The sequence below is a fragment of the Trematomus bernacchii genome, unplaced genomic scaffold (genome assembly GCF_902827165.1).
Source record: "Trematomus bernacchii unplaced genomic scaffold, fTreBer1.1, whole genome shotgun sequence".
NCBI classification, from domain to species: Eukaryota; Metazoa; Chordata; class Actinopteri; order Perciformes; family Nototheniidae; genus Trematomus; species Trematomus bernacchii.
This window is the reverse complement of record NW_022987409.1, coordinates 3,695,508-3,717,001: the sequence shown is the minus strand read 5'-3', so window position 1 is coordinate 3,717,001 and position 21,494 is coordinate 3,695,508. Positions and strand designations below refer to the sequence as shown.

Genomic DNA, 21,494 nt, shown 5'->3' with positions numbered 1-21,494 from the left:
TTGGGAGTGAACCAGTATTTATGTCTTGCAGAGCACAAAGTAAAGATTTAACAACTTTTTTACATTTTAGCATTTACATTGTATAAACCATATTCTCAATGTATGAATAAAGTAGGTAATTATACATTCAAATGAAAACAGGTGTGTGATTATGCAGGTGCACCAGCCATCATATCTCATACTTTACAACAGGTTTACATGGGTTTAGTAGACCAATTTACTCAAGACAGTGTGTGGATAACCAGTAAATAAGTTAACTTTTTGTTTGTATACATGTTTACCCCTCTCCCATCACTGCAGAGCCACACGTGTTTATATTATCATGCTTTGCAGGATTCAAATGTTAACATTACCAACACTTTGATACATTTAACTATCTTGCTGTTCCCAACGCTAATTCACTTTACTCACCTAATATTCTGTCGTCGAAAAGTGTATTCTCGGGGGGAAATGTAAATCCATTGTTTCACTTTTAGCCGAGGAATTATCAGCATTTCATATTCTGAGTGGTGGGTGGCGGTGCAATCAATAAGCTAATGTAACCACGGACAACAGCGCCATCTGTTACACCTACCAATAGCTTCTAATTACTTGTCTTCTCTTCAGCTACATTTAAATAAATATTGTAAATACAAATTATATATTAAATAAGAAAAACGTTGCCAGCGGATAGTTTAATTTATCAAAATGTTAGAAAAAGGTCGCACTGTTCCTTTTATATGTACCCCTTTTAATTTTCCCACACAAACGGATATTGGCTCCATGTTATTTCCCGGTGTCACATGAATTTGTGTCCCCAAAATGGCGAACTTAGCTGCTGCTGCTGCGGCTGCTGCTGCTGCGGCTGCTATCGCCGCTAATAGAGACCCAGCTGTTGACCGTTCATTACGATCAGTATTTGGTAAGTCTGCGACAGTTACTTTCAGCTATATTCCCGTTTGTTTCTAAAGCAGTGTTCTAATGGATAATGAATGAGAGCTAGCTAAACATGGCCGGCTAATGTTGCTGTTAGCATGGCAACGAGGGAACAGACTTAACTTTAGGTAGGCTACATAAAGAGAAAACAAATCTTCAAAACTAAAAAGCAGAGGTGCGAAGAAGTAGTCCAATGTTCTGCTTTAGTGGAATTAAAATATCAGAGAGAAGGAATATTCTGTAACAAGTAAAAGTCCTGTATTCAAAATCTTGCTCAAGTCAAAGCTTAGCATCAAAATATACTTAAAGTACCAAAAGTAAAAGCACTCATTATGCAGAATGGCCCATATCCACATGATATATATATATATATATATATATATTATATGTTTTGATTATAATTATTGATGCATTAATATGTTTATCAAAGCTGGTAAAGGTGGACCTAATTTGAATTACTATATTTACTGTTGGTAACTTGTAAACTAAATCCAGTAACCAACGTTTTCTTTATGTGTTGATTTATGTTTTATATCATTAATCCCAATATGCAAAGTAATTTAAGGTATTACATAAATGTAGTGGAGTAAAGTAAAAATATTTACCTCTGAATTGTAGAAGTACAAAGTAGCAGAAAATGGAGATACTCATGTAAAGTATCTCAAAATTGTACTTAAGTACAGTACGTGAGTAAATCTACTTAGTTTCTTTACACCACTGCTAAAAAGTGAATTTGTTTTAATGTCATGTTTCTCATTTATTTATTATTTCAGTGGGGAACATTCCATATGAGGCTACAGAGGAACAGCTGAAAGACATCTTTTCTGAAGTGGGACTTGTTGTCAGCTTCAGGTGAGTGAAAGAGGTTTCTTCAATAGAGATCAAACCTGTGTTTTCACTGCATGTGTGTCTCCTCATGTAAACATGTGGCATTGTAAGTCATTGGTAAGGGCTATCATTGGAGTTAAAGGTGGGGTAGGTAATTCACTTCAGAAACACTTTTTGTTATATTCCATGGAATGCTCTTAACATCCCGATAGCAATGAATACATTAAATGCTTTGACAATAAATACATTACAAAATTTCATCTGTGGAAGCCGTAGTACTGTAAAAAGCACAACCTATTATTTGAGCCGGCCCGGTTAAAATAACTGGATGGCCTACCTGCCTGTCAGCCTTCCATCTGTGCACAAACTTATCTCGTGCCCTCATTGGTCATGTGCGCGTTCGTGTGTGTTGGAGGAGGGGCTCTGTAAGGAAGTCTGAAGGAAGTGGCAGATTGTTTTCGGCTGCGTACTTTCAAATTCTAGCGCACTCGAGCTGGTTTCTACATTCTTACCTACCCTACCTTTAAAGTTGCTTAAAACTACACATTTTACTCACGCACATGGTTACACCTACTCTCCTCTTTTAAATACTCTTCTTTTCCAATTTTTTAATGATCGGCTTTAACTATGTCAACTATCACACAATTCAATTCAATCTATAACACACATGATGCCCCTTTGTTGACCCTGGTTTCAAAAAAAGGAAAACTCTTGAAACAAAAACCGGCTTTTAACATGGAATATAAGTTGAAAGGGGACATAATGATATGTGTTTTCTTGCTCTCAGGTTGGTATATGACAGGGAGACAGGAAAGCCAAAGGGATATGGCTTCTGTGAATACCAAGACCAGGAGACGGCCCTCAGTGCCATGCGGAACCTGAACGGGAGGGAGTTCAGTGGTCGGGCTCTGAGGGTTGACAACGCAGCCAGTGAAAAAAACAAGGAAGAGCTGAAAAGTAAGATTACATATTGTTTGGGGAATATTTAAAAACGAGTATGTTGATTTAAGATTTAATTCAAAGTCGTTCACGCGAAGTCATTGCAGGTTTGGGAACTGGAGCCCCAATTATCGAGTCTCCTTATGGAGACACCATCCAGCCACAGGAAGCCCCGGAGTCCATCAGCAGAGCTGTGGCCAGTCTGCCCCCCGAACAGATGTTTGAACTTATGAAACAGATGAAGGTATGCTGCCTTGTTTTTTTTCCCCCCAAAGTATTCCAGCTCTTTCTTGTATGGGGCTGGCTTGTTAACATTTCCAATGTCAAAAGTATAAAACAATATGATATTGAACAACTGAATGTTTCAATGGTATTCTAATATATCGAAGACAATTTAAATGAACTAGAAAACCTATAATTAGGAATATAATATATTGAAAGTATTTGATATTGGAGATTCATGTTACTAAACTGTGTATTTAATAGGGATGGGATCAAGTTTGTATCTTCTTGGTCGAATGCACTTATTGTAAGTCGCTTTTGATAAAAGCGTCAGCTAAATGTAATGTAATGGATGGGTATCGTTTGAAATGTATCGATTCCGGTTCTGCTTATCGATTCCGGTTCTTATCGATTCCCCATTTCGATTCCAAAATTGTAAAAGAAAGAGGTCAAACGTTTAGATAACAAAAATATCTTTATTCTTTTAAGCTTTAACTGACATTTTTACAAATAAAAAAATATACATGCAATACAAATGTATTGCACAATAGCTGTGCTTTATTTTAACTGAGCTATGCCTGTGGCCAGCTATTAACTTGCCACAGGCATTACACTGTGCCTTGTCTTTTTCTTTTTTAGTGTAGTGGAGCCTCACTTTAGAGCGTTTACCGCGATCCATCTTTGGTGTTATGAAGTGACTGAGCTCGTGAACTGTCTACGGGAGGGCGGGGGGAGCCTCGCTGCGGGGCAACTGTGGACCTCTGTCGCCTGTCAGTGCAACTTACATGATGCCGTTTAAAAAAAATAAGGGCGGTGCCGGCCGTCAGCGAACCGAGCCGGCCGTCAACGGCCCGCTGACGGCCATTCTGTGATTCTCCAGAACACACAGATGGCCAGTCAGCCCCTGGTTACCCTGTATTCCACCGGGTCACCGCGGCGCAGACGGACCCGGTGGAATACAGGGTCTACCGCGTTTAGGAACCGTTAAGCAGAACCGAAATTGTGTATTTTGTATGGGTACCCGGTACCCGGCATTTTCTTATCGGTTCTCATCTGGAACCGAGTTTCGGTTCCCAACCCTAGTATTTAATGCTGCTTAGTGTCTTTATACCCACAAAAGATGGTAACAAAGGTTTCCTCAGTTGGAATCCTCTCAGGATTCCCTCTCATTATCAGGCTGTGCTGTAGAGGCCGTCTCTCAGCTCTGTGGAGAAGCCTTATCTTTGCACATCTGGCAGTGTGCTTCATTAGGCTAAAACAACATCACACTGCAGACATTTCCCCCTTCAACTGGAAACGTTTTTGTTGCACCAAAGCTTGTGTCAGTTGCTCCATATGCTGAGCAGGGTGTGGGTGTTCAGGCTCCGATCTTGATGGCACAGATCTCGTTGCACGTCTTTGTTTTGCTGATGCAGCCACTTCGGTTGACATGTATCTGAATCCTAAGTGGTTAGTAAGAACTACAGGGGGTTGTCTAACCTGGGAGGAAGAAAATAACATATTCCCTTTTATGTCTGCCGAATTGGGATTTTTCACAGTCTACAGATCCCATTTCAAGGTTCTGTTTTGTGATTTCTCTCTCCAGCTGTGTGTGCAGAACAGTCCCCAGGAGGCGAGGAACATGCTGCTGCAGAACCCTCAGCTGGCCTACGCCTTGCTGCAGGCCCAAGTGGTGATGAGGATCGTTGACCCTGAGATAGCCTTGGTGAGTGGAGACTACAATGAGAAGGAAGAGATTAGCCAAATCCTGCATAATCTTAGTGTTTGAAGCAAGGTTCTAGTCTGCGATTTTGAACCAGTGCATATTTTTGAGAGTTGCTCCCAATGCTGACATGCTTTTCCATATTCTCCACATTTAGAAAATGCTCCACCGTCAGACACCAGTCCAGCCGCTCATTCCCAGCGGGCAGGGGGGTGGAGCGCCGCCCCTCAACCCCCCCTCAGCTCCACCCAACATGCAAGTGCCTCAGCCGCAGCAGCCTGTGGTGAGTACGACAGTCTTTCACTTTCTAAACTATTGGTCGCAACAAATAAATAATCTGGTTTTGGAAAATGCTTTTTAACCGTTATATTTCAAGGTTTGACATATGCTTGAATTTGAATATAATTTGATAATGCTTTATTTTCAGTTATATTGTCACTCACTTTTTTTTTTTTTTTTTTAGAGTAAAACAACTTTTGTTTGTTGTCTCCTGGCCCTTTAACACCAGTGGCAACCACCAGATCTGGCTTAGATTTTAAATAATCAGTTCATATAAAACAGCTAGTAAGAAAAAAACAAGGTGACAATATACTGTGATTGTTGTAGGCTTTAAGTGTTCTTGTAATCTTAATTTTTAAATTTGCATTTACAGTAACAATTTCTGATGAAATAATAAAGGCTTAAGGGTCTCGAAATGTTTGGTTTGGATATATAATACAGAATTGTATTATATCCTCACCCCTGTTTCATGACTCATACACATACGATTCATCCTGTACAGAATAATTTAAGATTAATATTTAGTTTAAATGACTTGTTTCTCATTTATTTTCATTTTGTCACGTGATCAGCCTGGAATGCATGTCAACGGAGCCCCTCAGATGATGCAGCCTCCCAACATGGGTGTTGTTCCTGGCCAAATGCCAGGACCAGGACCAGGACCCGGACCGGGACCGGGACCAGGACCAGGACCAGCTCAAGGACCGGGAGCAGTCGGACCTCCAGGTAATCATCCAACTGAAATGATGAAAAGTATCATTGTACCTTCATGCAGCAGTGCGAGCAACCTGCCCATTCATCGCACTGGTAGCCTACAAAGCTACAAGTCGTACATTTATATCAGTAAATTGATATCATTCTAATGCAATGATTTAAGCTTTTCTTCCAAGTTGATTGAGTCGTCACATGTGTAATATTTCCCAAAACATGTATTTATGTTAAATCTTTGCACATGTCATGGCTCACTGGGATCACTAGGTGTCATCAGAGCCTTCTTAGTAGTGGAGTTGCTTTATTCATAAGATTATAATCAGCTTAAACTTCTCCTCTGTAGCACATACTCACTTATATCATTCTTCCTAAATGTTTGGTATCACTTGTCTCCATCTGTTTAGCCTGCATTCAACATATAATTAGTCATTTAAAGTTCCATCCTCACCTCTGTGTTTGCATACCACATTGCCATATTCACGCGTCTACATGCTCTTAAAGTTTGCTTTGCTCTCTTGAGTCTTGTGTCTCCTGTTCTTTCACTTTAATGCTGGCTCAGGAAACCTTCAGCATTCTCCCACAGGATCGTCTGGGCATGCTGCTATCGAGCGGCCTCAAGGTATCACTGTGCTGCTCGGTTCAGTCAGGTCAGAGCGCTGTCATTGAGAGGACGATACACTGCACTGCTGGGGTTCAGAGTTAGACTGCATGTCCACTCTGAATCAAATATGAACGCATATTAAAGCAGTTAAGCCTTATCATAGCATTATCATAACTAATGCAGAATGTGCCTCTCATGGCGGTGCATGTGAACAGATACAGGTTTGCCAGGGTGCATGGTTGATTAAGTGTTGAAGCAGAGCCAACATTTTTATTTATATTTTAAGAATGTATTCGCTATTGTCCATGGCCTTTTTAAGTTCAAGCACCAATGCTGATATATGGGTGGAGGTTTAATGAGTCTGTTGTTATAGCTTTGTTGGTGTTAATGGCAGTCATAAGTTGTATCATTTCATTCATAGAATTTAAAGGAGCGGCTTGCTTTTCTGTTTAACTCTGTTCACAATGGCAGGAATGATGAGTTTACCTTCAAAGTATCTCAGAAAATCAAGCTTCTCTGCTCCTCTCTTATTGTGCCCTTGTTCGTGTTTATTTAATTTCTTGCCATTTCTCCACACTACAGTTCCACTGGCAGCAGCAGCTCACACGTCCTATACCATTTCTATTTCTTTTAGCTGCTTTTTTTTTAAAGCAGCCTTATGCTTTCCTCCCTCAACTAAACCAGTTTGATTTTTCAATGAATATTTGCCAGCTTAAATAAACATTGCATCGTTCTAACACGGTGAATGAGTTCACCTGACTGGAGATTAGACGCTTGTTTTAGTCACCTTCACCAAAACATTGTGTCCTATTGTTATCTCTGGAGAGCCTTGTTGTATTGTGTAGTCCTTCATGCTATTTACGCAACTGAATTGTGACACATCCGTCTCCACTCTGCATGCCTCCTGTTGTGATGTTCCCTTGGCCAACACACACCAGAGTTACAGGACACAAGTAGGGAAATATCAAGTGAGGACTTGTGTATCGGTGTGAGAAAATACATTTTGAATGTATTTTCAGACGTGTTGAACCTATAATATCCATCCTGATAGAATTGTTTTCCTTCATTCTTTGTGTTCCTGATGACTCAGTGTGATGTGTCCCTCCCTGTGTCCCTACCTCAGATGTCTAACCTAAGCCAACACCTCTTTATAGTCGTGTGTGCTTTCCCTTACCTGGAATTTCCACCTTTTCCTAATAGATTTGTCATGAAACATTTTCTGGTTGGTGAATATTAAGTAATGTATGCCTTGTCTCCCGTTAGGACCCGGCGGTATCCCCCCCAGAGGGCTGCTGGGAGATGGTCCTAATGACCCCAGAGGAGGAACTCTGCTGTCCGTCACTGGAGAGGTCATCGAGCCCGGGTAAGACGTCCACACGCATCACAAAGGCTTTGATCTAGTGGATATAAGTTATGACAACTCTTTATGTATTTGTGTTTTATTGAATGGCTCTCTGTGTTTTGTATTCAGCCGGCCTTACATGGCAGCCCCCCCACCCCACCAAGCCCCACCTGTACACATGGCAGGAGCCCCACCTGTACACATGGCAGGAGGACCCCCCCCCGGATATGAGAGGCCCTCCAATGGACATGAGAGGCCCACCCATGGGTGAACCACGCAACATGATGGGCGACCCCAGAGGTCCCCCGATGATGGAGCAACGCGGACCCCCGATGGAAACCAGAGGTAGCTGTTCTGATGAGGCTTCATGCCTTTACAACCTATGATGACCTAACTCTTTGTTAGTCACACTAGTTGTAATGGAGTCAACTTTATTTACGAAACGCCTTTTTAGTCCAAGAGTTTCAAGAAGCTGTACAATGCAAACATTTATAAGAAAGGTAAAAGAAAAACCAGGAAATAACAATATTTATAAAACACAAATTCTTGTCTCAGCTGGCAGAGGGACCAAGTGCCACTTAACCAAACAGAAGTCTTTTGTCCAAGCAAAATGTTTTTTACCGGATTGAAAATGGTTTCATATGACGGAACACTTTTTTCTTGCGTGTTACGCTTGTAATTCAATACCTCTTTCATTCATTTGTTTGAGGTCATCAATGTTCCTAGAAGCCAACACAAATGGTCGAACTACAAACATATCTTTTTAAAGTGTTTTATGTTTTGTAAACTTTCTTTTCACCTCGGAGTAATTTCATAAGAAGGAAAGAAGATTTCGCTCAAAATTCAGCGAGATGTGAACCTTAAGGTTTTTTGTTTTCCCCTGCAGGCCGTGACCCGAGGGCGATGGACACTCGAGGTCCGGTGGCGGCTCAGAGGGTTCCCATGGCGACAGGAATGCCGGGCCCCGCTCCTCATAGCATGGCTCCGAACGCTCCTCCACCTGCAAGACCGGTAACTGCATCTTTTAAAATACAGTCTATACATTTCACAATGAGTTAGGATCTCCTTCTTTCAATTGTTTTATGCAAAAACTGAAAGAAAAAGCAGTTTTTAGCAGCATAAATATGGAGATTTCTTATACTGTTTTATAACCTATAGGATTGAATATCTTTGGATTTAAGTCTGACGAAATCACCTTTTAACTAAGGAAAACTATTTATACTATTTTCTGGCATTATATAGATCAAACTATTGATCAATTATTCTAAACATGTGAATTTGACTTAAGGTTAGATATACGAGTATGAAATCAGTGCTATCTGTGTTGGATAATCATTACCTGCTGTTTTCCGTACGTTTGTGCTGCAGGGTCCTGGAAACTCTGGTCCTCCGTCGGGAGGGGGCTTCAGTCCAGGGCAGAGCCAGGTCTCCACACAGGACCAGGAGAAGGTGGGTTCTCGCTCTGTCAGCAGCTTGATGAAGGGCTCCTCTGCCAAATGCTTATGTCGTATCTTGCATTCTCATTCACTGTTTGCAAGTCATTCAGAGTTGTTCTATCACTGAGGAGGGAATGTAAACAAGCAGCAATTGGGACTTAACCAATGGCTTCCCAATATGAAGTGATAGTCATGTTTGGCCCATTTTGAGGACACTAGAGCTCATGTATAACTCCTAAATGGCATTATTTGTCCCTCTAGGCTGCCCTCATCATGCAGGTGCTGCAGCTGACCCCAGAACAGATCGCCATGCTGCCCCCGGAGCAGCGGCAGAGCATCCTGATCCTCAAAGAGCAGATTCAGAAGACTGCAGGGGGGGGGGCCTTAACAGGCTCATGGAGAAAAATACAAAAGGGTTCAGGTAGGCCAAGATTAGGTTTCTCAGTAATTGCACATTCCTCACTAACTTTGAAGCAGGCTTGTATTGTCACTCAGAAAATCTGTGATGAGACATTTTTCTGATTTCATTCCTCATTTTTATTATAGGATTCCCAAACTGCTCCACCCCGCTGACCCTGAAGACGTCTCACTTTAGTTTGGACTTTTGTATATATTTTTTTAAATCATATAGTCTGTTTTCTGTATGAAGAGTCCGGTTACACATTTGAGTGGATGTGGAACAGAGACAGGAGTGTCATGATGTTTCATCCCAAAGCCAGCTGTTATCAGCTCTGGAAAATGTTTGTCTTGATTTTGTTTTGTCAATAAAACCAACAAAAAAAAATACATTGTTTTATTCATTTAAAACGAGCCAGAATATCCAAGAAGAGAGGGTTGGGTAGCAAATCGTGAAAAATAATCTTCCACTTTGTTAGAAAATGATTAACCCGGATGATACGTGACAGGAAGACTTCCTCCTATTTTATCTTATCACTGTAACGAGGAAATCAGGTGAAGTTGACGACATAACAGTCTTTCCTTCCAAGAATTTTATTTAAAAAAAAGCTTTTGATAAAGGTCATGAACTCAACACAGCGTGATATTTACAGGGAATTTAATTGTTGGCTAAAATATACACTTAAGAAAAATGCTGATTAGTGCTTAAAACAAATCAACCCACATGTTTTGATAATTCACAAGATGGGTATTATACAGGGAAAGAATTGGTCAAATGTCTTTTTCCTTTTATATTAATTTTTTATTTGCATAAAAAAAAAAAAAAAAAAAAGTTGCAGACCATCTTACATTTTTTTTTGAAATAATACATAATGTAAATCACACATACAGACAAACGAACATGAAGAGACAGAGACACAACAAACAACTATAGGGACTAAACCTTGGTGGTCCTGATGTCTTGTAACAGTAAAATAATTCCTTGCAATGTATTAATGAGTGTAACTGACGTTTAAACCTTGAGTCATAGTAATCAAGAGGCTATTACTCATGGCTGAGAACTCTGTCCCTGAGTAGTGCAAAACAACATGCCCTGCCTTGTGGTCGACGTGCAGTCAGACCAGAAGTGCCGAAACACACCCAGTTAGTGCTGCAGGTTTTCAGGCTGCATAGTCAATAACTTCCTCACAAATATCCTCGGTGAAAGTATCTGTTAACCTTCAAAAAGCCAAAGTCCTTTGTTGTTTCTTCACTCAGAAGTTCTCCTTGTTGAAGTAAAATCTGGTCTTTCGGGGATCCACATCGGAGAATTTGGCACATTTCTTCTCCAGGACCTTTCCCAGAACTGCAGGGCCACACAAGAAAGTTCCCACCACAGATCTGGAAACAAGATGAAGGGTTAGCTGTCGGAGGTTCATGTTTAAAAGTGAAGCCTGCATAAGAAGCATTGGAGGGTAGACGAGCAAATCCCTTGCTGTATTCATACATGTAGAAACTACAACCTTTAAAATGTAGGAGTATAAAGCAGCAGAAATATATATTCACTTAAGCACCATCACTGTGTATGTAAAGTCATAACCAACACCACCTTTACTATCAGCACGGTAATAAGCTGCCAAATTGATCCATTAACAACCAAACATATGATTTGTATATTAACATCTCACCTAGTGTAATTCTAAATTAGTTTTTCTTGTATGCCTTCACGCAAGTATCCAAAAAACAACTCCAACCTTTTTTAATTGAAGTCTGAAGTGTTTTAAATAGTGAGGTTTTAGCAAAAATGCATGTGTTAGGGAAGCAGCGTGCATATGTCTGGATAAATGAGACTTATATTATATTGCACAAGTTGTGTACGTTTAATTGGATGTTTTTATAAAGTGTTGCTGTTCAATGCAGACCCCATGTATTTAAAGTCATCAATAGGTTTCTTGGTAGTTTCCTTTTTACTGTAAGAAAAACTAAGTATTCTTTCAAGGTGACTAACTGATACACAAATGATCATTGAGGTTTTTTTTTTTTAGGAGTTTTTCTAAACTACATTTTGCTAGGAATATTTGTTGCTTCTACCCGAGTAGGATAGTTAAGACCTATATTTTACAATATCTGAAAAGAGTGTTTTTCCTTACGAAGGGTTTTCTTTGCGGACTTCTTCGAACTCCTTATCCCACACGGGTCGGCCATAATGAGTTTTCTGTTTGAGGCCAGTGACCACGTCTGTTTCCTCGTCAAAGTGAACACAGGCATGAGTCGCCTGTGTTCAAATGTGAAAGGGGAAAAAAAAGATGAGCTCTAAGGTCACATTGTTTATCTGGACTTTGCTCTGTAACTGATTCACACACTCACATGGCTTTGATCCCAGCCGGTCAGGTAGAGTTTGTAGGTGAGGAAATCCCCCATTCCTCTCTCCTCCATCTCTCTCTCCAGCACCTGCAGCAGGTCGGCAAACCACTCAAAGGCGTGTGTTTCCCGGCAGAGCCAGTAAAAGTAGATCTGTGAGCAGGAAGAAGACACACACACAATGATCCTGTTAATGACTTATGAAACACACATAACAATAACAGGACCGACAGGTTCAAATGCCAGAAGCATATTGAGTGGCTCGTTTTGGTTCATACCTTTCTCGTGCGTAGTTTAGGGTTGGAGGTTTTGAATTTGTACCAGATGGATTTGAGGATGGAGGCAAATGGAGTGATGCCGATGCCGGCCCCGACCAGCATGCTGACCTCGTAGTCGAACACGTCTTCACTGGCTGTCCCAAAGGGCCCGTCCACCCCCATCCTGAGAAACAACAAGGAATCAGCCAGGGAGAAATACTCAGATCTTTAATAAAGTCAAAGTAATGTACAATCACGCTTATGTAAAAAGTTAACCTAAGTAAGAAAGAACGAAAAAGCCTAATTCAGAATCATTATATTTTTGGCTTATAAGTTGTTCAGAATGAAATGTAAAGTGACTTGGTAAACACAAGTTTTTCCACACATTCATTGGGAGAAAATAATGTTTCAGATGACAGCAAGAACATTTCAAAAGTGTTAAAAAAAAAAATGTATAACACACACACACAGGAACAAATGTGGTTTGTACTGGCTTCCGTGTGGCTTATAACAATACAACTCAACAGCTGATAATATAATACATGTTTATTCAATGTTTATGTTTACAAGGGACAGTTATGCAACAATGGATCACTGCCACAAACCACAACATTAAACGTGAGTTCATTGTGGTGCCGGTTTCTAGATTTGTTTTGAAGTGATTTGACATGAAATTGTCTCAGACCCAGAAGATATTGTGCAACACAGCACCGAATCAAAATCAATCTCAAACCCTAAGAGGAGGTGCTATAAACTGAAAAATGTGGTCGTTTTTTCACTTAAACATTAAAATAAGGAGCCAAATGCCAGAAACATCAGACCCATGGGTTAAAAACTGTCCTTTTCCGATGATGGTGCTGGCATTAAATATCACTATCATTGTGGGTAGTCACAATGTTTTTAAGCTGTACTCTGAATGGTTCTCTATCCATATTATATACAAAATAGGGACCCATTTATTTTGTTCATGCTCAGGTGTTGGTCTTTGCTGATTTTTCCAGAATAACGGCTTAAATGGAGTATTTCAGATGTCTTTAATACACTTTTAGTGGGTATGGAATGTTGCCTATGCATTTATTTTTGTCCATCAGAACTTTTTACTATTTTACACTTTGTGTTGCTTTTTGTGTTAGTATTGTGTTTTTTCACTGCATTTTGTAGGTATTACTTCTGCATTCTTTGCACGTTTCAGTCATTTATACTGTACATACATACTCAATATTGAAACCAGACAACTGACATATATTTGTATGTTGTTGAAAATCCAGAAGAATAAATGTTGCATTGGGGGAAACACTCACTTGGGCCCCTGTGCCCCCTCTGGAAGGTGCTGCATGATGTCTATGAGTCGGTCGGTCCAGTCCCCGGCTGAGCGGATGTGGACGCTGAAGAAGTCCTCCTCGGGGGCGGAGGTCATGGTGAACGGGTGCCACTCCAGCGGAGAGATGGCCGGGCAGTTGAGGAAGATGTACTGACCCACATCCATCTTAAACCCGTCCCTCACCAGCTGCAGCTCCAGCACCTTGGATGGATGCATCACGATCTGAAAAAAGAATGAACTGGTGAAATGCTGTCACATTATAAACCTAAACGACCCAGAATGAAGATGTGAATCATGACATACCTTCCTGTACTGGACTGTCTGCATGTTGCGAATGAAACGCAGCAGACGTTCACACAGGTACAGAATCATCGGACCAATCACCCACCACCAGGTCTAAAAACGCAAGAGAAAAAGCATTTACAAATCACAAATTATGTTTTTATTTGCAAAAGTAGTTGAAGTTATTGATTGAGGATATAAGTAGTAGTTTCAATGATAAGTACAGACTATAGAGCAGGCATCACAATATAAATACTAGGGAGGATCTGCTCAGAAAGTGAGTGTTATTTTCTTAATGTCTTTCATTTTTTGTAAGGCACTTTGATTTGCCTTGTGTTGAAAGGTGCTATATAAATAAACTTGCCTTGCCTTGCCTAGATAATTCTATTATGCCTCGTGAAGTGAAACTGTAACATAAGTGACTAGTTTATTCTATTAAACAGAAACAACTTGCATCTCTTTAACATGTTGCATGGGATGGTTATAAGCAGGTTACGAGGACATGGAAACAGCCAACTTGACCAAAACAAAATGTATGGCTATCAACAATAGCACACATTTTGGACATGGAAAAATTAACCTTTAAAATCAGTAATCACAAATGTTTTAATAAGATTTCCCCAAAGACAATATACCCCAAGATCTGCAATAAGTAGGAGGTAATTGCCCATGCCCACCCCCCTCTCCTACACCACCCCACACCTCCTGTTTAATACCTTTTTTTGTTTAATTTGGTTGAATTTGGAGTCCCCCCCCTTATTTTCTGGTATTTTAAAGAAAGATATAAAAGGATGTACCTGGGCGGGCCCTCCTTCGAACTGGGGGAGGGGACACTGAGGAATCTGTCCCCACTCCTCAATGCGGTCTTTACATAAGGTGTAGTTGTATGGTGGAATGGTGGTCCGCTGTTTCCTCACTATGAACCTGCAGACGGGAAACACAAATGAAACTTAATTGCAATAATTAAAAAGATTATCCACCCAGAATATTATAATCCAAATGTTCACACCGTGCCAAACAGCCTTACACTTGTATATACTACGTGACATTACACTTCTTCATTGGCACACAACTATGAAGAAGAGCATTCTTATCTAGATGATGTGGTCGTTTAATCTTTCCCATGAATTCACCATTGTTTTAGGTGTTGTTGTTCTTTCAAGTGCGATTCAAAATATGCACAACAGGCATGCACTACTGCCTTTATCCGGTTTTATTTTATCTGTTTTCTCTTGTGTGGCATAAAGGAATGAGCTACACCTGCATGAGTTGTGTAACACCGTGTTGCATGTTGATAACAAATAATGCCCAATCCTGTAATAGATGGTTTTATACACCAATGGACTATGTATGAAGTATAACAAATATTTCATATAAAAGTTGCTTTATCATATTTGAAATCTAAATGATTATATTTGAAATCCTAATCCTTAACATTATTAATGTAGGACCTTTATATATTCAAAATATTCTCTAGATATATGCCTTTATTGTCCAAGTTATCCTTTTCTAAGCGAGGGCCTGATAACATCTGTCTTGTCCGTTGACTAGTGCACCACTGCAATAACATAATTGTATTGGCGTAAAGCAGGCTGAGTTGTATAAATGCTTGTTAGTCTTTACAATAAGGTCATTAAAAGAAAAGAAAGTCGAGCCATTTCTCCTTACCCAGCTCCGTGAAACACGAGACCAATGAAGAAGATGACGAAGAGGTGGTGTGTGTACCAGAAGACCTCGAAGTAGCTGCGTCTGATGACCTCCATGGAGGAGGTGATGATGAGGATGAGAGCCAGAGTGATGATGATCCCCGTCAGGCCGGCGATGGTGGTGAACACGAAGTAGGTCGGAGTCTGCTGAGCATCCTGAGACACGAGAAGAAGAAGAAGAAAGTCACGACACGGACATGTGAGCTTTTGTTTTCAAGAGAGAAGATTGTGGAGAAGATTTAATAAAAAAAAAGAGGTTTTATATTCAATGGACAGACTATGAAAAACAGCCTTGTCTCATCTTGACAACACATTTCAGAAATGTTCTTCTAAGTTTTTGACAAATTGGTGTATGTTGTTAAGTGTATGTGGTGAAAATTAAGTATATTAATACAAAAAAACGTTTTAGCAAAGTTACTCAACTTGCAAACGAGCCTACAATCCTTTATCTTACGCAAAAAGGGATATAGGGAGATTGTGTCTCTACACGTGTTGATTTTTTGATTATAATTAGTTTTATTTAAATAATTTTGGTCAAGTTAGTTCCCCACGTATCTACAAACCCTGCAGCATAGTTCAGATGTATTATATTATTCTAAAATGATAGATGAAATATTAAAATAGTGTATTTAGCGATATACATTTTATTATTATTATTTAGCTAAACTCACAACATCAGTTTTGCGGATGGGGTTCAGGTAGGTGGTGTTTTCCGTGTCCTCCAGGTTGGACAGAGCCATGCTCAGGTTGTCGTAACCTCCTCGCCTGCTGTTGTTGTACCACTCCACGTTCAGCAGGTGGGCGATCAGGTGGACGGCTGTGAGAGTAGGAGAGGAGACACGTTAAAGCCGTTTCATTATCCATACTGATGACCAAGGGAATGGAGAGGCATTGTGCTGCTGCTGCTGTAATGTTAATGATGCTTTTAGGTTCATGCTGCAAATATGGGAAATTATTTTTAAATATTTTACCTTCAATTTTTCGGTCTGTTCTTTATTTTACATCTTGTGTTTTGCATTCTTTTTTATCCTTTTTCATCTTACTTTTGAATCTGTTAAATTTTCCATATATTTATTTACTATTATTATCAAGTTTGTTCTGTTTTCCATTAACTTGGCATTCAACCCCTGTTTTATGTTTTTCTATGTTCTCTATGGTACGGCATTCCTCTTGAAAAATGTGCTATACAAATAAACTTCATTATCATAACTTTATTATTATTGTTTGTTTGTAGCCTTTATTTAACCAGGTTAAAAAATCCCATTGAGATCAACGATCTCTTTTTCAAGGGAGACCTGCGATTATCTACAGAAATCTGCTTTCTGTTTGGGTTGACATGCTGAAGAATTACATATTTTTGATGTCAGTTTAAGCAGCCTGGTGCATGTTGGATTTAAAAGGTTTACAGATGCTGCCTTCTTATCTTTTAGAAGAAAAATGTATGCTTAAATAAACCTTTAGTCAATATGTAGTTTAGCTTTGTTTATTTGTTAATTCTTTTGCAAAGATGTAACCACAACTCTTTTTAACATTTTGACCTGTGTGTGTATTTGTCTGAGTGTGGTGAGGAGGAAGTAGACAATCTGTGTTGTTTTTGAAGAAAGAAGTCATTGTTTGAGTAAAAACTATTTGTTATTTTCTGTTTGTACCCTTTTCAGATTCACTACACCATCAGGAAGGAGTAGAAATGTTGAGCTTGAGCAAACTATTTGATATACACTGGCAAACAGTTGAATAAAGTATACAAACTAACTATGCACAAAAAGTATATTGGCAAACAACTTTTAAAAAAGTGTCTGAACCGGAATACATTTGTTTGATTTATGCTTTGTTTCTCTTTCTTTTGACAATGGTTACACCTCACCCAAATGAACACTATGCCATTGTCAAAGCTGTATCTATTGCTATCTAACCTTAAACTCATTAGTAACTGTCATCTTTAAACAAAGCATGTGTCAGAGAGGAGAAAAGTATAGACGCTTGCACAAGTTCACCTGTCATCAGAGCGATCATGTACGCCACCAGCTTGTGAAAACTTATATTTTTATCCAGCTGTTTCCTCATTGTTCTTCCGCAACACTAAAAAGGATGACAAATAACATTGTTAGGTTAAAAATAAAAGACAAAGAACATATTTCCAAAGCAGTAACAGAAACCGTCCTCATCTGTAGGGAAGGGGTTGTGTAACGGAAACATGTGTAGGTGTTTAGGTTTTGGTTTGATTTTGAGCCAGATATGCTATAAAGCTGAAACTCTGCTTTGTTTGACTAATACAATGTGTTGAATAGCACAATATCATATAACTATTATTGTTATTCTGACTGCTAATGCACAAACTTGTATATCTTTCCTTATTCTTATATTGCCGCTACTTGTTTTTTATCATAGTCTTATTTGATTGTTATGACATATGTGCTTGCCTCATTATTTTAACATGTCTGCTTACATATTTTAGCATCCGTCCTGTGTCTTTGCTGTAGTAGTACTATGATTTTCCCAGCTGTGGGGCAAAAACTGGATTTTTGATTGTGAGAAATATTGAAATGAGTTTAAAACTCTTGGTGAACGTTATCAATTAAAGGTGGGGTAGGTAAGTTTGAGAAACCGGCTCGAGATAAACTTTTTGTTATATTCCATGGAATGCTCTTAACATCCCGATAGCAATGAATATCTTAAGTGCTTTGACAAAAAATCCATAACAAAATGTCATCTGTGGAAGCCGTAGTACTGTAAAAAGCACGACCAATCATTTTAGCTGGCCCGGCTAAAATAACTGGATGGCCTACCTGCCTGTCAGCCTTCCATCTGTGCACAAACTTATCTTGTGCCCTCATTGGTCATGTGCGCGTTCGTGTGTGTTGGAGGAGGGGCTCTGTAAGGAAGTGGCAGATTTTTTCCGGCTGTGTATTTTCAAATTCTAGCACACTCGAGCTGGTTTCTCCAAAATTACCTACCCCACCTTTAAAGGAGGGTACTAAATTATAAAAAAACATAATGATAAAATATGTTTGGAATGGCAAAGAATGAAATAAAAAGAGCAGTAGTGATATGTACCAGCAGTCAGAACAGTTGGTATGACAGCATGAATGAAAGATAATGACAGTTTACTCAATGCGAGCACGCCCTTCTGTGACAATGAAGGCAAGGCAAAACATTAGGAGAATCAAGAAATAGAGCAGCGGAAACACATTATAAAATAAATCATGAAGCATGATCTCACCATAAAGGACCCTCTCAGCAGAGACAGCAGGTTCCTGCACACCGGCAGCAGGATCAGCATGCAGTTAAAGTTCAGGACAGCGGCTGGAGCTCTGGCCCACGCCAACGCAGACTGAAGTAAAGATATATGTATTAATATGATTCTGTTATGTGGATAAAGAAGCTGAGCCGACGCCTGTTCTCCTTACTCACCCCTAAAAGATGACGTGTGTAGTAATAATCATCCCCCAAATCGTAGAACAGGTAAAACCAGACGAAAAGGAAGATGTTGATGCCCATCCAGACCACCTGCCGACAGGATCATGTTTCCATCAATGAAGAGCAGTCTTTCATTTAAAATTAATGTGAAATTATATTTACATTGAAGACCCAGGAGTTTGGACACATATTGAATGTCCAATATTGGTAATAGTGCAAGAACTCGGGGATATATTCGTATTAATCTTATTCCTTTTTCTCAGTATGTGTGTGCAATAGCCTTCTGTTAGGTATGCCTACTTACTCTCACACATTGCGTTATATATTTTTATTATATTTATCTCATGCCATCTTTTCTTAACTTTGAGCAACTAGCGGTTTCACGAATTGCTGGGAGAGCTTCTTTGAACACCATCAATTACTTCACATTAGAAGAAGTAGCAGACATCTGCTTTGGTTCAATAAAGCTACCTAGAAAATGTATCTTTAACTACATTCTAAACAATTATAGATCAAATTGACCATGTACATGTCTTACAAAATAATGCGGAAAAGCAAGAAATGACACTCAATGATTTGTTTTCCACTTGTTCACAGGTCAGTCAAATAAAAGAAAAAGAAAACTTCAACTTTCACCTTTTGAGAAAGTTTTCTGACTCGTGCCAATTGTTTTACTCATATGTGTTCTGACATCTTACTTGAAAGAATTTGAAGAGCAGTGTCTTGTTTATCTGCCACATATGGCTCATAGGTTGTTCAATAACTGAAGATTCAATGGTAAAGGGAGGGAGGCTGTGGCTCAGTGGATAGTGTGCTGGACTTCGAATCAGGGGATAGGAAGTTCAAGTCCCACTGCAGTCAGCATGCCGTTGTGTACCTGGGCAAGACACTTCACCCCAAATTGCTCCTGTGGGGGTTGTCCACAGAACTGAATGTATGAAAGTCGCTTTGGATAAAAGCGTCTAACAAATGACATGTAATGTAAAATTAAAAAAAGTCACCCTTTTACTTTAATTCTTCCTAGTTTCAGTAGTTAACTACAAATAAATTGCAAAACAAGTGCTTTGAAGGCTTGAATACTCGAATATTGTGCAAATATAATTGTTCTTTCAGTGCCAGAAAGCTACTACAAAATGAAGTTGAACTGCTAGATGAATTACTTTAGTTCAGTACGCCAACACTGCTGTTAACCTACATGTGACAAATAAACTCAAACTAAACTGAATCTGTTTGATTTGATACTCTGCACAATGCAAAATGAAAGACAACTCTTAATAAGAATAACTTACCAGTATGAAGGACGTGAGCCCATGGTTGATAATCCAGTTGCCCATGTTGAGCGCTTCATGTGTCTCCGCAGCTGCTGAAGCTTTTCTTCATCTTCAGCTCGTCTCTCTTTTATCTATCACCCTCTGCCCGGACTCCTCCCTCCTCTGCAGGTGTAAAGGTCGCAACAGGAAGCACAACTAAAGGCATGAGAAACTGCGTTGTTCAGGAGGTTTGGAGGAGGTTTCCCTCCGTGAGCCGAATGACCACATTCCTACTCGCTGGATAAACTAGTCCTGACGTCAGGAATGAGGAAGTGTCTGCTGCAAGGAGTAGGGATGGGTAGCGTCAGAGCCCGAGAGGCGAAGTCCCGCCCATCTACTTCCGACCCATGGGACCTTATTTCGGAAAAATTATGTATTGAAGTCAATGGGGAGAGAAAACTTATCTTTCGATCCCGTTTGAATTGTGCCATGAATTACACATATGATGTTTGTCAATCTTAAAAAATAATTTCCATGTCAAAAAAGTCACAGTTTGTCGTAAAACTGTTGAAATATAAGACTATGAAAAATATGCAACTAGAAAGACTACAAATCCCAGAGTCGCGTAAGTGATGTCATAACTAATTTCGGAGAAACCAGCTCGAGTGCGCTAGAATTAGAAAATACACAACTGGAGAAAATCTGCCACTTCCTTACATAGCCCCTCCTCCAACACACACGAACGTGCATATGACCAATGAGGGCACGAGATAAGTTTGTGCACAGATGGAAGGCTGACAGGCAGGTAGACCATCCAGTTATTTTACCCGGGCCGGCTAAAATGATTGGTCGTGCTTTTTACAGTACTATGGCTTCCACAGATGACATTTTTTGATGGATTTTTTGTCAAAGCACTTAAGATATTCATTGCTATCGGGATGTTAAGAGCATATGGAATATAACAAAAAGTGTATCTCGAGCCGGTTTCTCAAACTTACCTACCCCACCTTTAACATGAAGTAACATTAAGTTAACCAAAGTGTTAAACAGTAGAGTAGTAGTCATATTTCGTGAACCCTTTGAAGAGTACTGTCACACCGGTGTGATCATTCTATAATACACCTTTAAGCCCGGATGCCCCCGAGGGAGACATGCTAACGCTACATTAGCATCGGTGATCTTTTATTACTTCATGCTATCTGCACAAATGGTTAACATTGAACATTAAAAAGATCAGGCAGTTCAGGGATAATCGAAAGAAGGCATGACATTCTTCTGGACGTGTTTCATTGTGGTGATAGTGAGGGTGAGTCAATCCCTTTTTTGGCAAGACAGTAGTGATGGCCATCTTGGTGTTGGTGACGTGTGTTGTGCAATACCAGGCCAGGGCCGTTTCTCAATGTCGAGTATACCTGGGTTGCAGTCGAATAGTTTTGATGTTTGAACAGAGTTTCTGCGATGTTCAATGCGGGAGGAGAAGACCGGCAAAATAACGGGCGGAATAATAAGAATAAAGAATTTTGTGCGTAGATATTGGTGAAATTTCTACG

General features: G+C 39.7%; 2 protein-coding genes across 2 annotated transcripts; one reads left to right on the top strand and one right to left on the bottom strand.

The window, feature by feature from the left end:
* The first annotated feature begins 757 nt into the window (after positions 1–757).
* On the top strand, positions 758–9,758 carry cstf2 (cleavage stimulation factor, 3' pre-RNA, subunit 2). Its single transcript, XM_034137175.1, is given in 14 exon segments — positions 758–901; positions 1,689–1,767; positions 2,531–2,700; positions 2,781–2,926; positions 4,490–4,609; positions 4,764–4,889; positions 5,458–5,611; positions 7,461–7,560; positions 7,669–7,753; positions 7,755–7,884; positions 8,426–8,550; positions 8,908–8,988; positions 9,237–9,396; positions 9,522–9,758. Coding segments are annotated over 14 exon segments (1,677 nt in total). The 5' UTR covers positions 758–801; the 3' UTR covers positions 9,623–9,758.
* On the bottom strand, positions 9,755–20,210 carry nox1 (NADPH oxidase 1). Its single transcript, XM_034137164.1, has 13 exons — positions 19,984–20,210; positions 18,689–18,784; positions 18,498–18,608; positions 17,272–17,356; positions 15,949–16,094; positions 15,240–15,433; positions 14,369–14,495; positions 13,593–13,685; positions 13,270–13,511; positions 11,990–12,152; positions 11,718–11,864; positions 11,501–11,625; positions 9,755–10,751 (listed from the first exon to the last, which is right to left on the bottom strand). The coding sequence occupies exons 1-13, from the start codon at positions 20,026–20,028 to the stop codon at positions 10,625–10,627; spliced, it is 1,701 nt and encodes a 566-aa protein (XP_033993055.1). The 5' UTR covers positions 20,029–20,210; the 3' UTR covers positions 9,755–10,624.
* Between the last annotated feature and the right edge of the window lie 1,284 nt (positions 20,211–21,494).

What these genes read in the sequence shown, in the direction of transcription:
- nox1 (XM_034137164.1), bottom strand. Translation starts at nt 20,028, where the DNA reads ATGGGCAACTGGATTATCAACCATGGGCTCACGTCCTTCATACTG. An exon ending in CTAAACTACGCACGAGAAAG is followed by an intron (nt 11,865 to 11,989) that starts GTATGAACCAAA and finishes TCCTGCTCACAG; the next exon opens with ATCTACTTTTACTGGCTCTG. An exon ending in GTCCGCAAAGAAAACCCTTC is followed by an intron (nt 10,752 to 11,500) that starts GTAAGGAAAAAC and finishes TCTTGTTTCCAG; the next exon opens with ATCTGTGGTGGGAACTTTCT.